The sequence below is a fragment of the Ambystoma mexicanum genome, chromosome 2q, assembly GCF_040938575.1.
Source record: "Ambystoma mexicanum isolate Mex_15411 chromosome 2q, UKY_AmexF1_1, whole genome shotgun sequence".
Classification (NCBI taxonomy): domain Eukaryota; kingdom Metazoa; phylum Chordata; class Amphibia; order Caudata; family Ambystomatidae; genus Ambystoma; species Ambystoma mexicanum.
This window is the reverse complement of record NC_090924.1, coordinates 154,416,267-154,433,531: the sequence shown is the minus strand read 5'-3', so window position 1 is coordinate 154,433,531 and position 17,265 is coordinate 154,416,267. Positions and strand designations below refer to the sequence as shown.

General features: G+C 47.9%; 1 protein-coding gene across 1 annotated transcript in view; it reads left to right on the top strand.

Annotated features, from left to right (window-relative positions):
* The window catches only part of ARF1 (ARF GTPase 1), a 184,121-nt gene extending 178,235 nt beyond the window's left edge, over nt 1–5,886 (top strand). Inside the window, exon 5 of the mRNA XM_069647077.1 lies at nt 4,273–5,886. Coding sequence (XP_069503178.1) covers nt 4,273–4,434 — 162 coding nt within the window. The 3' untranslated portion in view covers nt 4,435–5,886. The remainder of the gene's footprint in view (nt 1–4,272) is intronic.
* Nucleotides 5,887–17,265: the final 11,379 nt, after the last annotated feature.

Below are 17,265 nucleotides of genomic sequence, written 5' to 3'. Positions count from 1 at the left end.
TAGAAGAGTTAGTCAGCGGATAGAGAAGTAGACCGAGGGGGATGCAGGGTTGAAATCACCAATGACTGAGGTGGTGATCAAGAGGGAGAGCGTCAATTAGTTGGGAGATGTGATTGAAGAATTGACCTACCGGACCATGTGACCAGTAGAGGTGTATGCCATAGGGTGCAGTGATTTTGGAGATATAGTGTATTGGAATGAGGAAGAAATTGGTGGGAAAGGGGTGCGGTGTGGCTTGGGGGTAGTTTTCATCCTCCAAACTTGCCATCTCTCCTGTCAGTGGAGCAGAGAAGAGTGATTGAAGGTGTAGGTAGGGTGTTTTTTTCGTATTTATATAGCGCACAACAGCCCGAGGACATTGTGGCACTTGTTACAGTACAATGCTTAGTCATGAATCATGCATTTGTTACATAATGAGCAGTTTGTGCAAGGATACAATATATATACAAGGTTAAAATATAGTTATATTAAATTTGTGTTTATATTACAATATACATGACAGGAATAGAGGAAGTCGCAGTGCCATTTGAGGAAAGTGGTCTTGATGTTGTTGCAGAAGACAGAGATGGAAGTTTCAGCTCTAAGGGTGGCAGGGAGTGAGTTCCAAAGTTTCGTTGCAATATATGAGAAGCCTAGACCTTCAGCTGTGGCTCTCTTGATGCGTGGTATGTGTAGGTGGTTGGTATACTGAGCTCTGGGGGGCGAGTGGAAGTGGTTCTTGATATTGCTTCAGATAGGTATGTGGGAGCAGTGGTGTTGATGCATCTGTGTGATGGTGAGGATTTTCAGAGTAATGCGGTCTTTGACCTGTAGCCACCGTGCTTCAAGTCTGGCATGGGATATATGGTCTCTTCTATGGATGCTCATAGCGGCTCGCAGGGCATTTTGTGTGGTTTGCCATCTATGAATGTTCTTGGCAGAATTGCCAGCTAAGAGAGCGTTGCAATAATTTAGTTTAGCGCCTATGGTTGTTCTAGCTATGGCCAAACGGTTGGGAGCGGATAGGTACGGTTTAATGGCATTGATGAGTTTGGTGCTGAGAGCTGATGGCGCTGACTTGTCTGTTCTTCGATAGATTTTTATCAATGTGAACACCTAGAGTCTTGACGGAGGATGATACAGAGATGGTTGAGTTGTCTATGTTGAAGTTGGTGTATTGGGGGCTTAGCTTCGTTATTGTGGTGTTCTGCCCAAGGATGAGAATTTCAGTCTTCTCCCCGTTAAGGCAGAGGCCATTGATTGCCATCCATGCTTGGATAGTAGCATAGATGTTGTGAAGGGCCCTGGCGTCTTGGTGATAGTCCAGATAGAGGTATAAGTACTTCAGTATCGTCTGCATAGTTGGTATGTGCAACAACCATGGAGTGTAGGTCGAAGAGGGGTTTTGTGAAGGTTATAGAGGGTGGGGGCTGTACATGATCCTTGGGGGGGGACAGCGCTGTTTATAGTGGTGAGATCTGCGTTTGCTGTGTCTGAGTAGACCTTCATGGCGCTTCCTTTGAGGAAGGATGTGATCCAGGATGATGCATGTTTAGAGAAATGGGCTGCATGAGTGAGGTGAGTGTTTTGGTGATCTTCCAGGTCGAAGGCTGCTGATAGATCATGGAGGAGGAGCAGAGCAGGTTTGCCTTTGTCCATGATCTGAGAGATTTGATTTTTTAGGTCTAATAACCTACATGGAAACCAGCTTGCCTTTTGCCTATTATGGCATTAGCTTCTATATATGATTGGATCTGGTCATGAGCTGCTTTGTCCAGGATTTTCAAGAGGAACGGGACTGTCGTTATCGGTCTGTAGTTGGGTTGCGCTGAGTCAAGTGTGGCCTTTTTTTAGAAGTGGCTGCACCCAGGCTTCCTTGAGATTGTTTGGGACAGTTCCTGTTTGGAAAGTTGCGTTACTGAAGGCAGTAATCAGGGGTGCTAGGTCGTTCGCGCATTCCTTGATGATTTTGGGAGGGCAGATGTCTGCTTTGCAGAGAGAGATGGTTTGAGGTTTTTGATGAGATCAAGGACCTCAGGTTCAGTGATGTCTCTGAAGGCAAATTGAGCGTGATTGAAGTTACTACCCTTGTCCTGTGTAGTGCATTAGCTTTTTGGTTTGGGAGGGCTTTGCAGTGGTTTTGGATTTTATTCTGGAGAAGTTTAGGCTGGCTGGGCGGAGTGTGGCAGGGAGAGTGCGGGAGTGAGTCTATGCTGTGAGTGGAGGGAGAACTCTTGGGCATCATGATGGTGGAGAGTGGCTATGTGCGTGCATGCAGCTGGTCTGTGACAGGAGATGAGAGATTGTGCGATTAATGCTGGGCAGTGGCAGGACACAGGTAGTAATTCAACAAAAAGCACAGTGCCTAGATTCGGTATTCCATGTGGGGCAGGCAAAGGCTAAATGATGGCAGGACACTAGGTAGCAATTCAGCAAAAAGAAAATACAGTGCAAGCACCGTGCCTAGGTGTGATTTGTGTGGTCTGGATGGGAGGTGCACAGTAAAGATGGCATCAGGCAGTTAGCAGCAGACAGAGCCTTAAGGGATGGATTTCAGTAGGTAAACATTTGTAATGGGCACGGCGTGCATAGCAGAGTTCCAGAGTACCTTAGTGTGTTTATCCAGGCGCAGGGCGGCCGCGTTGCAGAGAGTCCGGCTGGGAAGGTGTGGACAGGCTGGGACAGGGCAATCGCCTGTGCGTAAGCCTTCGTGTTGGAGGCCGGCTACGCCTGCCGGTAGGTGATTTGGAGCTTTTCAGAGCTCTAGCAGCCAATAGCCGCACACAAGGAGCATGGGTGGGCCCAGACCAGGAAGGCAGAAATGCCTACGCTCGGCATGCGGCCATCTTGGAATGGGGGCCAGGATAGCCGGGGATCTGGATGTAAATGCGTGATTTTACAAATCACATTTGGCGTGTGTAGGCTTCTGGCAGGGGGATTCCTCTTCACGGCGGAACACAAGCGCATGTGTCTGCGCTTTTGCTTATGAAAAAAGCAGATTAGTGGCGGTCAGGTGCCCAGGGACCTACCTTGTTGTGGGAGGAAGCTCCGGCTTGACCATGAAGATCAGTTAGGGTTGCAGGGTCAGGGCGAGATGCAGATTTCAGTAAGGGTAAGGAGGTCAAGGGAATGTGAAAGGAATAAATCAGAGGTAAAGGAGGTTTTATTGCAGAGACGTTGCATTCCAAAGAGCAATAGAGCATGAGATGTAGAAGCATAGCAACGTTTAGGATGAGAAATGGAGATGCCTGGGGTAGATGCTAGAAGAGAAAGTCTGGTGAAAGTTAGGGTTGGAAGTTTTGTGAAGATTAGTTGAGCGAGAAGAGAGGCGGCATCGAGGAGAAGTGATCAGGATGGAGAGAGTTTAGATGGCGCAGAGAACTAGAAGGGAAAGGGAGAGATGGCATGAGATGCATGGCCAGGGTGAAGCTGAGAAGACTCAATAAAGGGTACTTAAAGTAGCAGGACAAAGCAAATGCTCATAGGCATAGAGGCTGGTCAACGGCTGGTCTTCACCCATCACTGTTCCGCCCTTAGCTGGGAAGCCCCTGGCTTGTCTGCCCTAGGGAGTTCAGAAGGTACGACACATGTTCTCGTCACCTGATTTCCTATGCCATCGTTGTCCCTGGTTTTGCTGGGGGTTCTATGTTCTTAGATCAACAGGATTGTATTCACTAGGTTTTTGCTCATCTTATTTCTTTAAACATATATTTGGGGGTGTTCCCTCCAAACTCCCTTCCTGTTATCTACTCCCTATTCTCCACACCCCTCTACCCACCCACATCCCATTTTTGTCAATTAGTTTTTCGGCCAAAACGTTTCGGCAAAAATCTCTGGGGGCAGTGGGGTGGCGTGGAGCCTGGCACTAAAAAAAAGCCTGGCGATGTAATAACGTCTTGCCATTGCTGGGATGAGGCGGTTTCCTCCTGATTGGTGTTCCCAGAGGAGCCTCTTGTAGCCTTCAGCAGGAGATGGAGCTAATCCCAGAGCAGTCATTGACTCACTAGGGAATTGTATTTGCTGTGCCATTTATTTTACTCCTTCTTTTAACTGAATTTAGAAGCAGTGTTGGGGTTTCTGAATAGGATCGCAAATAGAGTTGCTGGAATCATTTGTGAAACGATGTCCTTATAGTATAGAACTGTGGTAAATATATTTAGTTGATTTGCAACTTGCTAAATAAACTCTTCCTATAAAGTATTGTACTTGGTTATTTATAGTTTCAGAACTTTTCTAAATGAATAGATTTTAATCTTGTGGACTAAATTTCCTTTTTGCTTTTTTTTCCACTAGGATCTGCCGAACGCAATGAATGCTGCAGAAATCACAGACAAGCTTGGCTTGCACTCTCTCCGCCAGAGGCAGTGGTATATCCAAGCGACTTGTGCCACCAGTGGGGATGGTCTCTATGAAGGACTCGACTGGTTGTCTAATCAGCTCCGAAACAATAAATGAAACCCAAACAGTTGCCTCCCCATCTTTCTCTCAACTCCCATCCCTACCTCTTACCTCCTTCGTTCTGCTTTTATCTTTAGTGGCAAACTGTGCTACTTTGTGGTATCGAGTGCCGGATTCCGTTTTCATTTCTTTTGTCACAGTACGTATTGCATCATGCTGTAAATGTGGCAAAACGAGCCTGAAATCATTTAGGTGTCTTATTTAATGTAAATAGTTGGTTTCCAATTGAGGCAGTTTCTGGTACTCCTATGCAATATTACTCGTTTTTTTTTTTGTAAAGATTAAGAGCTCAACATCAAGTATTGGGAAGGGGTTCAAACACATGGGTTGCCAGTTGTTTATGTGCATTAGAGCCTCCAACTACCCTTTCGGGTTGTGACATCTGTGTTGAGATCCGTTTTGGTTGATGGTTTTTAACCCTAAAAACATGGTGTATTTTCTTAAACTGTTAAAGCGTGACACTTGAACACATACAAGGGACAAATGTGGCTAATGTAGGTTTTTCAGTGACAGCTTGAATGCCGATAATTTTAACAATCTCTCCCTCACATTATAATGGAGGAGTGGTTAGAATGTGACTTAATCTTCAAAAAATAAAATTATCAGTTTTTGCATGGTTAAGATATGGGAGGTCCTTTTTAATGCTATGCCTTTGGATCATTCTGTATTTTGTAGCGTTTGTGCTTGTACTTGTGCTCATATGGAGACTTGAGACTTGTTTGAGCAAGCATTATTTGAAACCGATTTTAGAACAGACTGCAGATTGCGAATTATTGAACTTTTTGTTGTTGTTGTAGTTGGACATTTTCTTTGCTTCAGTCGGTCAACTCGGGTAAGGTCAAAATCTATATGCATTGAAACACTTGAACATTTCTTGCCAGTTATTCAGAAGATACTTTTTGGGGTTTCAAAAGTGATTTTTGCCTTGATTCTGAATTTGTTTTGTCAACCACTCCAGAGCTAACCCTCCACAGAAAGCACCTGCCTGCGTTAATAGTGCACCCTATTTAATCTGACAGTACTGTACCTCTTGACAAAGAACCACATCCAACATCCTTTGTGCTGTCAAGCATGTTGGTGAGTCATTCCATTATAGAAAGCGCTTTTTCTGCTCTTGGGACAATCCCCTTTATCTGTATATGTGTGCAATTATCCCAACTTGGCATTCTTCTCGCCGCACGGGCCAGATTTGCCATCTTAAAAGAAACCCTTTTTGGTTTTCGTTTATTTTTTTTTATTTTTTTTTATTTTTTTTATATTCTTTTGATCAACAAACTGAAGAAGCTGGAGCTATTGGGACATTTATACTTGAGGATCTATCTGAACTGGTTTGTTTAGTGACGTAATTGCTTTCAGTACATGACTAGTAATCAACTGTTTTGTATTCATTTCATTTTGACAGAGAAGCACTGTAATTAAAGCTATTAGAATAAAATCTTATCTATTTTATGTGGGTTCTTTTTTTTAATTGCACTGTTTCGTTTTGTTTAAGGATACTTAGGCTAAGAACTTAACGATTGCACTCAACTTACTCAAACTTGATTTGTTTAAATCTGCTATTCAATTGAAATGGTGGCTTTTTGAAGTGTAACTTATTTTTTAAGTGACCACATTTTCCAAGATTCAGGTTAAACATCACTGTTGGTTGTGGATGTAAACCTGCTTTTGCTGTTATTGCACGAAGAAACTGGGCAACCTCTCAATTGGATTAAATGTTAAGATAATTTTACATGGTCTGAAATATGTTTAAAAAATACCCCTCCACAGTATGACTCTGTTCTAGTCATGTGCAGTGTATTATCCTGTCATGTGGTAGTTTACTGTAATCAAAATGTCTCGACCATGCATGTCTCAAATGACTGCTCCACTATGTCAATTCCAAGCCCACATTGTCTTCACAAACCATGTCCTCCAGATTTTACTTTTTGCCATGGGGTTCAATCGTAAAGCAGGCAGTGCAGAATAAACTCCAACAAGGTCATTTTTGCAGAAATGTGACCAAATTTCACTACTGGGATCGACAAGGATAATTGAAAAGCCTTGTCAATATTTTCCATGTTGTGACTCATACTTTTTATTTTAGTCTGCATAAATGATTTTTATGCGTAAAATAGTAAATGTCACACATCTATGACGAATAAGTCGCTTGAAACAAAAAAAAGCAAAAATATTGAAAGTTAAATGCCTATGGAATGGCATCAGCCCTTGCGATCAGCAATGTCTCTTTGAATTCACCTACAGTTCTCCATCACAGAATATTCATTGATGTTCGTCATCAGAAGAATATCTAAGGTCTGGGGGCGAGACCTCAGAATATACGTTTAATAGCAGGAAACTAAGTTACAATAACAAGATACTGTATTTCATAATGCTTCCCTGGTTATGAAATGTTTTAACTTCTTTACAAAGTTTTCTCTTAAATATAAAATGTGTTCTGAGGTTACAATGTGATCTGAGCTCTCACCAGAGGGCAGAGATAATTCTGTGTTTTACGTATTCATTGAAGTTGTACATTATGCAGAAATTGGATTACATGTAAGTAACAATCCGAAATGTAACAGTTGGAAACTTAGCATGATATTACAAATGTTTTATATAGTGCATAATGGCAGATTCCTACTACTTGCCAGCTCTGTTGAGCTAGGTGTGCTTACCCAATGGACTGATAGTCCAATTTCTTGACCTCTGGAGGACGAAGGAATGAGTCGGCCCTGTGGATTTTACATGTGACTGTTGGGTGCACAGAGATGTTGGTGGCTTGTGCATAACTGAGGTAGCTTTCCAGTCGTTACTTGAACAGCACAGAAGAGATGCAAGAATTCATATTTACCATGAAAAGAGCATGAAACGCTCGAGTATATTTTCAAGTACTTAAGTACATATTTTTCTGCTGGTTGAATTCTAGAGTGTAAAAAAAAAAGGATAAGGTGAAATTTCTCTTTATTGATACCATTGGCCTGTATCCTGGGGGGCGTGGAGGTGGGCCTGGGAGGTGTCATAAACCAGGTTAAAGAAATATTTTAATCAGACTCACAAGTAACAGTGATCTATTATGAATACAAGTCAATTATTGTAACTAGCACCATGACCGCTCAACCTTGGACAGCCACAGGTTTACCACCACATATAGTGGAAGAATAGAAGCAAACCGCCTGCACTTCAGTGGCAATGAGCCTCGGAATGTCCAGTCCCCAGCTCTTCTATCTTGGTATGATGGCACAAAAATGAGAAGCAAATAAATGTCTTAACAGCTTGCCACATGATCACAGTCCAACAGGTGTTGCTATTGTTCAAGAAGGAAAGTCAAATGTGGCACTTCCACTGAAAGTTCTCTTCATGTGAAAGGCAATACTGGCAGATGAATGCATAGCGATAGATAGGCAGAATGTCTAGATTTAAGCCAGAGGTCCAGTTTCAAAAAATGAAATTGCCATTAGGACACACACTCTAGCAAGGAAGTCATGGGCGTAGGAGACACACAATCTGGGGGGGTTGGGGGTGGGGGGCGGGTACGCCTTGGGGACTTTGCTTTTTTATTTGTGTTTTAGTCAAAGAACTCGACTTTTCACAACATTAAAATTTAAATAGTACGTATTAAATTACAAATATCACTGTATAAAACAAGAGAAAAGAAAACAGAAGAAAATTAAAGGATGCAGCAGCAAAGAACATGTCTTTGTTGCAGTTCTGGATTTCCATCTGACTATGAGCTCATGGTAAGAGAGAGGAAATGACAATTACTTCCAGTGGGCCACAGCTAGGAAGCCAGCTTGTTAAGAGGCAGATCACCTGTAAGTGGATTCCTGCCAAATAAAGGAGTTGCAGCCTTTTCTACCAACTGCAAGTTGCTACTTTTGTGGGGGGCAAGGAGACCTGTCTCTCTTGGAATGGAAGGATGGGGGTTTCAAAGAAAGAAGAAATCTTGCTTGTACCTCTGAATAAGCCCTGTTATTGGAGTAGAGGGACCAGGTGTGTGATGTTGCTGCTTTGACTGTTCTCCGAGAGATGGGGGGGGGGGATACAGCAAACAAGGAGGATGAGCAATCGTAAGCCCACCCCCTTATAAGCACTCCCCAGGGCCGCAGCCGGATGCATCCGACCCAGGGGATGCCTAGTAGGTGGGGTGTATGTGGACCTAGGGGGGTGGCTAGATGGGCAGCCTGCTATGTGGGCTTCCCCTCTAGCGCTCCCGTGAGGGCCGGGCCAGCCTCTCACGAGGAGTCTGGTCCCACTTATTCCATCTCATGCTGGCTTTAGAGCGTAGCCTTTCTTTGCCTTTGTTATTCTGAATGCAGAGCTGGACTCTGTTCCTTTCTCGTTTAACATTTGCTGCAAAGCCTGATCTATCTGATCCGCTCATGTTACTAGGACGGCAGAGCATGGGTCCTCTGCCCTGTTATACTATTCAAAGAGCCGCCCCTCTGGCCTGCCTTTGCCTCTCCCTGGTCTCACTGCTTGCTTGCTTAATGCATACCTCCTTGCTTGAACACTCAACATATTCTCCCTAACACAGCAATGGCAGCTTCTTAACTGCTATTTGTTGTCTTGATTTGGCCTCTTATTTCTGCTTTACTGTCTGCCGGCAAAAGGCATCTGCCAGTCACTGCCATAATGGTTCTACCTGGCCATAAAATGGCAACAGCTAGCCAATATTGGAAGAACATGGGCATATTATGCCAGAGGCTGGCAACTGCCTTCCTAATGCCTACACAAGAGACAACTCTTGCCTTTGTTTCGAACAGTGATTCAGTGGATGAAGAAACGCAAGAACACATTTATTTCTTATAAATGGAGGGGATAATGCCACACTTGGTTAAGACATTTTGATCATGCCAGGAGCTAATTTCCAGCTGCAATTAAGTGATTACCTTTTAGACTTCTGGCTTTAAATAATGTTCGTATCACCTGGAAAGCACAGAGGTTGCTCAACAGGGTTCCTGGAGCACGAGGGGTACCCTACTCTTGGGCATGTATGATTGGAGGGCATTCTTGCCCTAGTTTGGAACCTAGCCCTTACAGCCATGATGGGGGGAGGGACCTATTACTTTTGGTCGTACGTACCCTTTGAGGGTGGGAAGACATTGCCTCCTGCTTTAGCCCACTAACAGCTCTGCTTTGCAATTTTATCACACATACCTGTCAGATGGCATGTAACTCAATGCTACTAATGTTATCCGCCTCGAAGTCTGGAATCCTTTGCCACATCAACTAGGGTACGGGCTTGCCACCTAAGACTTACCCATGTCTGAGTCGGCATCTGTCACCCTGTGGGGAAGACGCACACAGAAAGAGCCGGGCACGGTGCCCTTTTCACACTTCTTCCATGGGGTGGGCACAATTCACTCCGCAGAGAAAGTTTCACATTCTGGGCAACATTCTCCCACTTTGACAGTGTCACCCAAAGAGCTAAATTGGCCATTTGAAATGCCTCAACTTATTATTGCGCAATCCACACTGATGGGTTTAGGCACCTGTTAATGTGAGATGGAAATTAAGGGCATTTGCCAACGCACTCAAGAAGCACAGGACACCCTCTTACCAGTGACATGCCATGCTCACTCATTCTGATTATGAATTGCCATTTATCTGGGGTCATGTTAAATGTATTTACATTTGTAGCATCACGCAAAACCCACAAGCATCAATGCGCAAAGTAAATTGCATGGAGTGGATCACTTCCATTGGCGCAAGTTTTTAATTTTCTGCCACAAAATGGAAGATTTTAGCGTAAAAGGCAGGTGAAATCACATTGCTTTTTCACTCTGGAAGAGTGTAAATACCTCACGCAATTAGCGATTGCTGGTGGAATTGACAATGGCTTCCTCTGGACTCTGCCCACTTTTACCAGGTTTAATTTCCAAGGAGATCCCAGAGGAATCCCTTTCCTTATTTCCAGCATGAGAATCCATGCTGGCAGTAAGGCCGCATTTGTCTGGTGGAGCGGGAAATACAAGGGGTCCTGGTGTGTCCACTCGTCTCCCGAACTCCACCCAGAAAATCCACGAAAATCCGGCCAATTGGAAAAAGCGACAGTAATGGTGTTTTCCACCACTTTTTCTGAACCAATTGACCTGGCAAATGCTGTTGCATCTAGAACTGAATGCATTCACTCTGCATATTATCCCACCGGAAGATTAAGCCAGGTGCTGAACACAGGTGCTACATATACTCCTACGTCCCGTCCCCTTTCCTCCATACTTATGGGACATCTCTCCGTCCTGTGGGACGGGACCGGAGCACTTTGTAAAAAGCATCCCAAAAATGTTTCCTTCCTTTCTGCGCGGGGCCTGGCACGCGGCCGTAACCCTGCCCACCGTGGCTCCGCCCCGAGCATCGCCCATCAGTCCTTTTCCCGCTCGTTCGGGACTGGACGCATTTGCATCCTCGGAAGATTTTCTTCCCTTTTTCCTCTCTGGCTCTCGCTAGCGATTGTGTACTAGTGTCTGTCGTTCAAACTAGACTTTCCAGATTGTTCATAGTGTCACCGTAGTTTCGCGAGGGCGGATCCACATCCTCTTTGTTTAGAGTGCTTGGATCCGGATCACAGTTAGGACTCCTGTTTTTACTGTGACTCCCTTTCGGTCTGGGCATTTAAACGTCGGTTGGAGCAGTGGGAGGAGGTGTTCCGACGAACTCCTCCTTCACATTTTCAAGCGTTCATCGACGAGAAGAAAAAACGCCCGGTAAGTTCTTTACTTTTCAGAGCACCCCGGCCGGGGGGGATACCTTTCTGGGTTCCTCTCGGGCGGGGAGGAGCGTTGATCGTTCTGTCACCGGGATTCGCCTTGAGGTGCCCTTTGGGCCTAATAATTGTACCGGAGTTTTGTCCGAGGGTCTCCGTAAGGGGCCTGTGGATACCGGAGCACACTCCGAGGCCCCTCCTGTGGGGCTTGTTTGTAGACCCAGTTCTACTGAATCGTGGGATACCGGAGCTCGCTCTGAGGCCTCTGTCGGCTTCCCTCAAAAATAAGACAGGGGTGCGCCCCGATGCCTTGGCGGGGTTTGCTGTCTCCGAACGGATGTTCGAGGCCTGCGCGGAGAAGGCCGTTACCGGACGTGGGTCTGAGGTCCCTCTTTCAGAGGCTAAAGTTACCAACGTTTCTGAGAGGCCTGACAAGGCCTTATCGGTGAAGGTGGTTGCCCACCGTTCCCACTTTTGCGGTGACACCAGATCTGTTGAGTGGGCAAAGAAGGAAAGTTCTTATTTTACCGGCAGTGGCGAGGTCCTTCTTGGGAAGGCTAATTTGGCGGTTGGTATGTCACAAACATTCCAGGCCTCATAGTACGGGCTCTGCCGAGGTTCCTTATGTCAAGGCTAAAGTTATGACCCCTGATCCATCGACGGGGACCCCTGCCTCACTTACTCACGTGCCGCAGCTCCCCTCAGGTGATGACAAAATGGCGCCCGTTCCCGCCACGACCGCGGTGGCCATTTTGGGTGCTACCCCTACAACTACGCCATCGGCCTCAAGTGTAGGGCTTGGTTCCTTGGGTGAACACTGAATGTAAGTGTCCCCAGAAACACGCCCCCACCCCCCCTCCCCTTAGTGAGAGGCAATAATGGACACACCCGAGAAGGGGAATGAGGACAGGACCAAGTGCGGGTGAGATCAAAAGAGCTTTATATAATTCAATATAGGGCATGCAAAGGACTCTGCAAACTCCGAGAGCGCTCTGTCTGACAATAGCAAAGACAGTCAGTTATATTACAAATACACATCATGCATGAGGTAAGCTATAGGGGGGGGGGCAGAGAGTATTGGGGATTGGGTGGTGATGGCTAGGTGGTACACAATGTATACAGTTGCTTCTCCAGGATTGGCGGATGTTGGTGCTGCGCCACGTGGGGTGGGAGGTCAGCTGGGCTCATCGGGGTCTAGCGCCGGGCCGGACATGCCTTGTAACAACGATTGATAACTAAACTAACATTTGCCCTTTTGGCCACACATTCCCACCCTTTGGTCACACTTCATGTGTCCTGTTGATTTGCAACTCTTGTAAACGCTGACCTTAGATCAATACATGGCCAGGAACATTGATCTGCGATCTGGAGTGTCTCAATACATCAGTTTTGGAGATACCTTGGGTTCAAACAATCGGGTCTCGTGGGCGTAGTCAGGGCCATGGGTGGGGGGTGCTTGACTAACCATCCTTGGCAATTTCGGTGAGGGATGGTATTAAGATCTGTTGGTACACGTGTAGGCGCCCCCTTTCTAGGGTCAATGGAGGTACTACTGACCCATGGGGGGCATGTGACTGGTGCCTGAAAGGCAGTGGGATTTAGGACAAGGTAGCTCGTAAGTCATGGAGTCGGGCTGTGACGGCCTCTGACACGGGGGAGGGTGGCGGATGCTTGAAACGGGTCCAGCAGGATCGGGAGGGAAGGCAGGGCTGTGCTGTTTGAACAGTCTATCTCGAGAGGGCCTGGGCAGAAGGAGGGGGAAATGGCCTTGCAGCTCCGTGCGTGGCATCTTGCACAAGGCGGTTTACTGTCGTATGGGTGAGGGGCGACTAACACATGGGGTTTCTAAAAGCACTCATATGTATTTGCATTAACATGGGATACTAGCTGGGGATCATACTTTTTTACTTAGCATTTCACATCTACAGTTGACATATGAACATGAGGTAGTGTCAGGCAGGTGTGTATAAAGAGAGCAACACAGGTTCTTTTTCACTGTTATCAGTTGTCCAGTCTTTGTACATATCTTCACCATATACAATATCGGTTGCACATTTTTCTCTTTACCCATTCTCCTTTTCTTTAGCAGCGAATGTTAGTCAACAAGGCACATATTTCATAAATGGTTTCTACATGTTGCAAGTGTTTTCGGGGTTAGTATGGGTGCGCCACGCCGTCTATAGTTGGGGTGGGGGGGCTTGAGGGGCTCGGTGCAGGGGTCAGGGCCTGCAGGGTTTGGGGCTGGTCTCAGTTACATCCTAATGTTCCCGTTCATGGATGGGGCAATGATGTACTGCGGAAGGTTAACAGCTACAGTGTTTTATTTTGTTTGCTCGCGTCTGATGACTCGTGAGAACGTGTTCTCGGCGGATCTGCCATGCAGTGGGAGGTGGGGAAAGTGTGGGCCTCTGCGAGCGCCGTCAAGTGGGGGTCACACTGCAGCGTTCAGTGTCTCTGCCTTGGGTTAGTTATGCACATTTCTAGCAAGATGGGGATGGTTTAATACAAGATAGTGTCTATGCTCTGCCACATAACATGGTGGTGCAGCCCCACGTGTCGGCCTGCAGCTGCCCTGCCCCGGGAGGCCGGGGGGCTGCCGACGTGTCCTGGGTCTTACCCAGGGTGGGACATATAGTGGGAGGGGGGTCCTATTGACATACCCTTCCCTACCATCCTTTTCGGCCAGTTTACGATTGGAACGCCTGGATGCCTCTTCCGCACAATGTTTAGTTGCTTGCGGGGTCAACACCTTTGATTTATGTGGATACGTCGGTGGAGGGGCTAGTGTGGCACCCTTCCCCCGTTATGTCCCTGGATTTGTCTACCTGATGAGAGGCCTACTCAGGTTCCGAAACAGTCCCCGGAGGATGCCTTTTTCGGTAAATTTCAAACGCTAATGCGTACCGACCCCATGAGGGAGTATTTCAAAGGGCTTTTTAGGGAGATATGTCGCCCGCGCCTCCGGCTCCACCTGTTCCTCCGGTGGTTCCGCCGGCGCCTCCCTTGCTTGCGGTGCCTCCCCCGACTCTTCCGCCTTTGCCTCCATTGTCCCCTGTGGACAAGGCAGCGCCCGACAGGATTCAGCAGGATCCTGACCTGACGGATGACGCGCAGGCGATAAGGACAATGAGGACCTGACCTGCCTCGCTCTATTAGAGCTTTTCATGACCGGGTACTGGACATGATGTGCTTAGATGTTCCGGTGCCTGAGGCACCCGCTCCGCAGGAGGGCATGCTTTCTGGGGCGTTCACCCTGTCTCCTTTGGAGCGTACCGGCCTGTTCTTGCAGAAGGACGTTCTGGCCGAGGTCCGCAGGGTCTGGGAAAAGCCACACTGGACTTTTTGTCAATAAGAAAATTGACGCAAGATGCAGGCTGCATTCTTCGGAAGAGGTGGCCCTGTCGTCTTGTCCGCCCCCCTCCTCCACAGTGGTGGCCGCAGCCACTTTGCAGTCCAGGCCTGCAGCATCCTCTTCCACGACGGCTACTCAGGTTCTGGGAAAGGAGGACAAGCTCCTTGACTCCCTTGGGAGAAAAATCTTTGCCAACTCGGCCTTGCAGCTCAGGCAGGCCAACGCCGAACTGGTGTTGGCGGGAGCTATTATGCGGATGTGGAAAGGTCTGTCGGAGTTTGAGGAGTTTATTCCGGTCGAGAAGCTGGAAGACTTTAAAGGGGGTTTATCCGACACCAGGGTCTTGGCCCAGGATCTCCTTGAGGCTGGGGCTCATCACGTAGACACCTCGGCTCGGGGCCTTATGCTGGGGGTTGATACCTCACGGCAGGCGTAGTTGCATGCAGCTAAATTCTCAAAAGAAGTGCAGGACAAGGTGTTGGACTTTCCCTTCGATGGGAAGGAGCTCTTTCATTCTACAACAGATGTAGAGCTCACCAAGACGAAGGATAGCACTCAAGACAGCTAAATCCTTGTCGGTCCTTGTTAAGACTCCTTTCAAAACCCAGAGACCGTTGTCGCAAAGAGAACCGTCCCCTGGCTTTAGGGGCTTCTTCGACTGAAAAATCTTGCAGAGTCGATACCCCTGCGGGGAACAACCGCAGTAGGCAACAACGGACGCGGTTTTTCTCCCACTCCTCAGCCGCCTCCTCAGGTGGCAACACCACCGAAAAACCTACTAAATGAGGGTTCTCCACGCTCGCACGAGACCCTAGTGGGAGGACGCATTGCGTGGCAGACTATCACAGAAGACAGATGGGTCTTGTCAGTCGCTCGGGCAGGCTTCCGCTTACCCCTACCCCACCCCTCAACCCTCCTTTTCAGCCATTGAGCTCGCCCTCCCTCAAAGGCGAGGTTCAGAAACTTCTGGACCTCAGAGCTGTGGAACCCGTTCCTCTCGGGTAACTAGGGGAGGGCTTCTACTCCCGGCTGTTTACGGTGCCCAAACCCAACCAGGCTGGCCTGCGCACCATCCTAGACCTTTCCCAGTTCAATCTTTTCCTACCCCAAGAGAAGTTCAAGATCACGCCCAGCCAGATTCGGTTCTCCTTGCAGATCGGTGATTGCCTCAGTGTGGTGGATCTTCAGGATGCGTGCATGCATATTCTGGAACCCTCACAGGAGATATCTCCGTTTCTCTCTGGGAGAGGAACACTTCCAGTTTCGAGTGCTTCCTTTTGGCCTCATCTCAGCGCTGCGTGTCTTCACGAAGATGTCAGTGATTGCGGCCTATCTTCGGCTCCAGGGTATACATGTGTATCCATATTTGAAAGATTGGCTCTTACGCAGTCCTTGTACGCTGGAAGCAGCGGGCAATCTTCAGGCTCTCCTTCAGCTCCTGTTCCATCTTGGGCTGTCAGTGAACTGGTGGAAATCTTCCATGAGGGTCTCGCAGGACCTGTTTTTCCAGGGTTTTCGCTGGAACACGATCGACTGCAGAGTGTACCTGACCGGGGACAGAATGGCGGATCTGTTAGCCACATGTCAGATGTTTGCGCAGTCGGAGAGCATGTCTGCCTAGTGGTTCCAGAGGCTTCTGGGCCTCATGGCCTTGTGTGTGCTGGCTCTTACTCTTCTCAAGATGAGACGGACCCAGATGGCTCTTCAGAGTTCTTGGTGTCAGGCTGTGGACCCGGATTCCAAGCTGATAATGATTCCGGCTTCCATGAGAGTTGACCTGGAATGGTGGTCATCTCTCAGCAACCTGGCGGTGTGTGCGGGGTTTCAGAACCCAGCTCCTATGGTGACGATCACGACGGACTCCTCCCTCCTTGGGTGGGGTGCGACGTTAGATCTTCTCCAGGTCTCGGATCTCTAGTCGCCTCAGGACAAGCTCCTTCACATAAATGATCTGGAGCTTCTAGCAATCGTCCTAGCGCTCAGGGCGTTCAGACCGATCATTGCCAACAAGGTGGTCCGCGTGCGCACGGACAATGTGGTGTTGATGTATTAGATGAACAAGCAAGGGGGACAAAGTCTTCCCGCCCCCCCCCCCCCCCCCCCCCCCCCCATCCCCTTGTGGACCTGTCCTTCCAGATTTGGGAGTGGCCTGTGCTTCATGTCTGGCTGCTTGCAGTGCACATCCCAGGCCAGCTGAATGTTACAGCGGATGCCCTCAGCCTGCAGTCAATGGTCAGCTACGAGTGGGGGTTGAAGGCGGAGGTCCTCTCATGGATCTTCTTGCGTTGGGGCACACCGGAGGTGGATCGATTCGCTACGGCGGTGAACAAGAAGCTGCTACTCTATGCCTACAGAAGGGGGCTGGGAGCCTCCTCTCTGGGGGATGCTCTCGAGATTCCATGGCACAACATGAGAGCTTATGCCTTCCCGCCTCTGCCTCTAGTCCATCGAGCAATTTGGAAGCTGAAGAACTGGGTGAACTGTTCCCTTCTACTCATAGCCCCCTGGTTGCCGGCCAGGTTTTGGTTCTCAGAACTTCAACACCCGTCGGTGTATCCGCCGATCAGGTTACCTGTGACACCCGATCTTCATCAAGGGTAACAGATGTGGCACCCCTCCCCACAATCGCTCAGCTTAGCGGCATGGTGCCTGAGTTCAGGTCTTTAGAGCATCTTAACTTATCTTCGGATAACATGCGTATTATCCAGGCAGCCAAACCCTCGACCAGATCCCAATACAGGAATAAATGGCTCAGGTTCTGTCATTGGTGTTTGGGAAAGCAGTTGGACCCAAG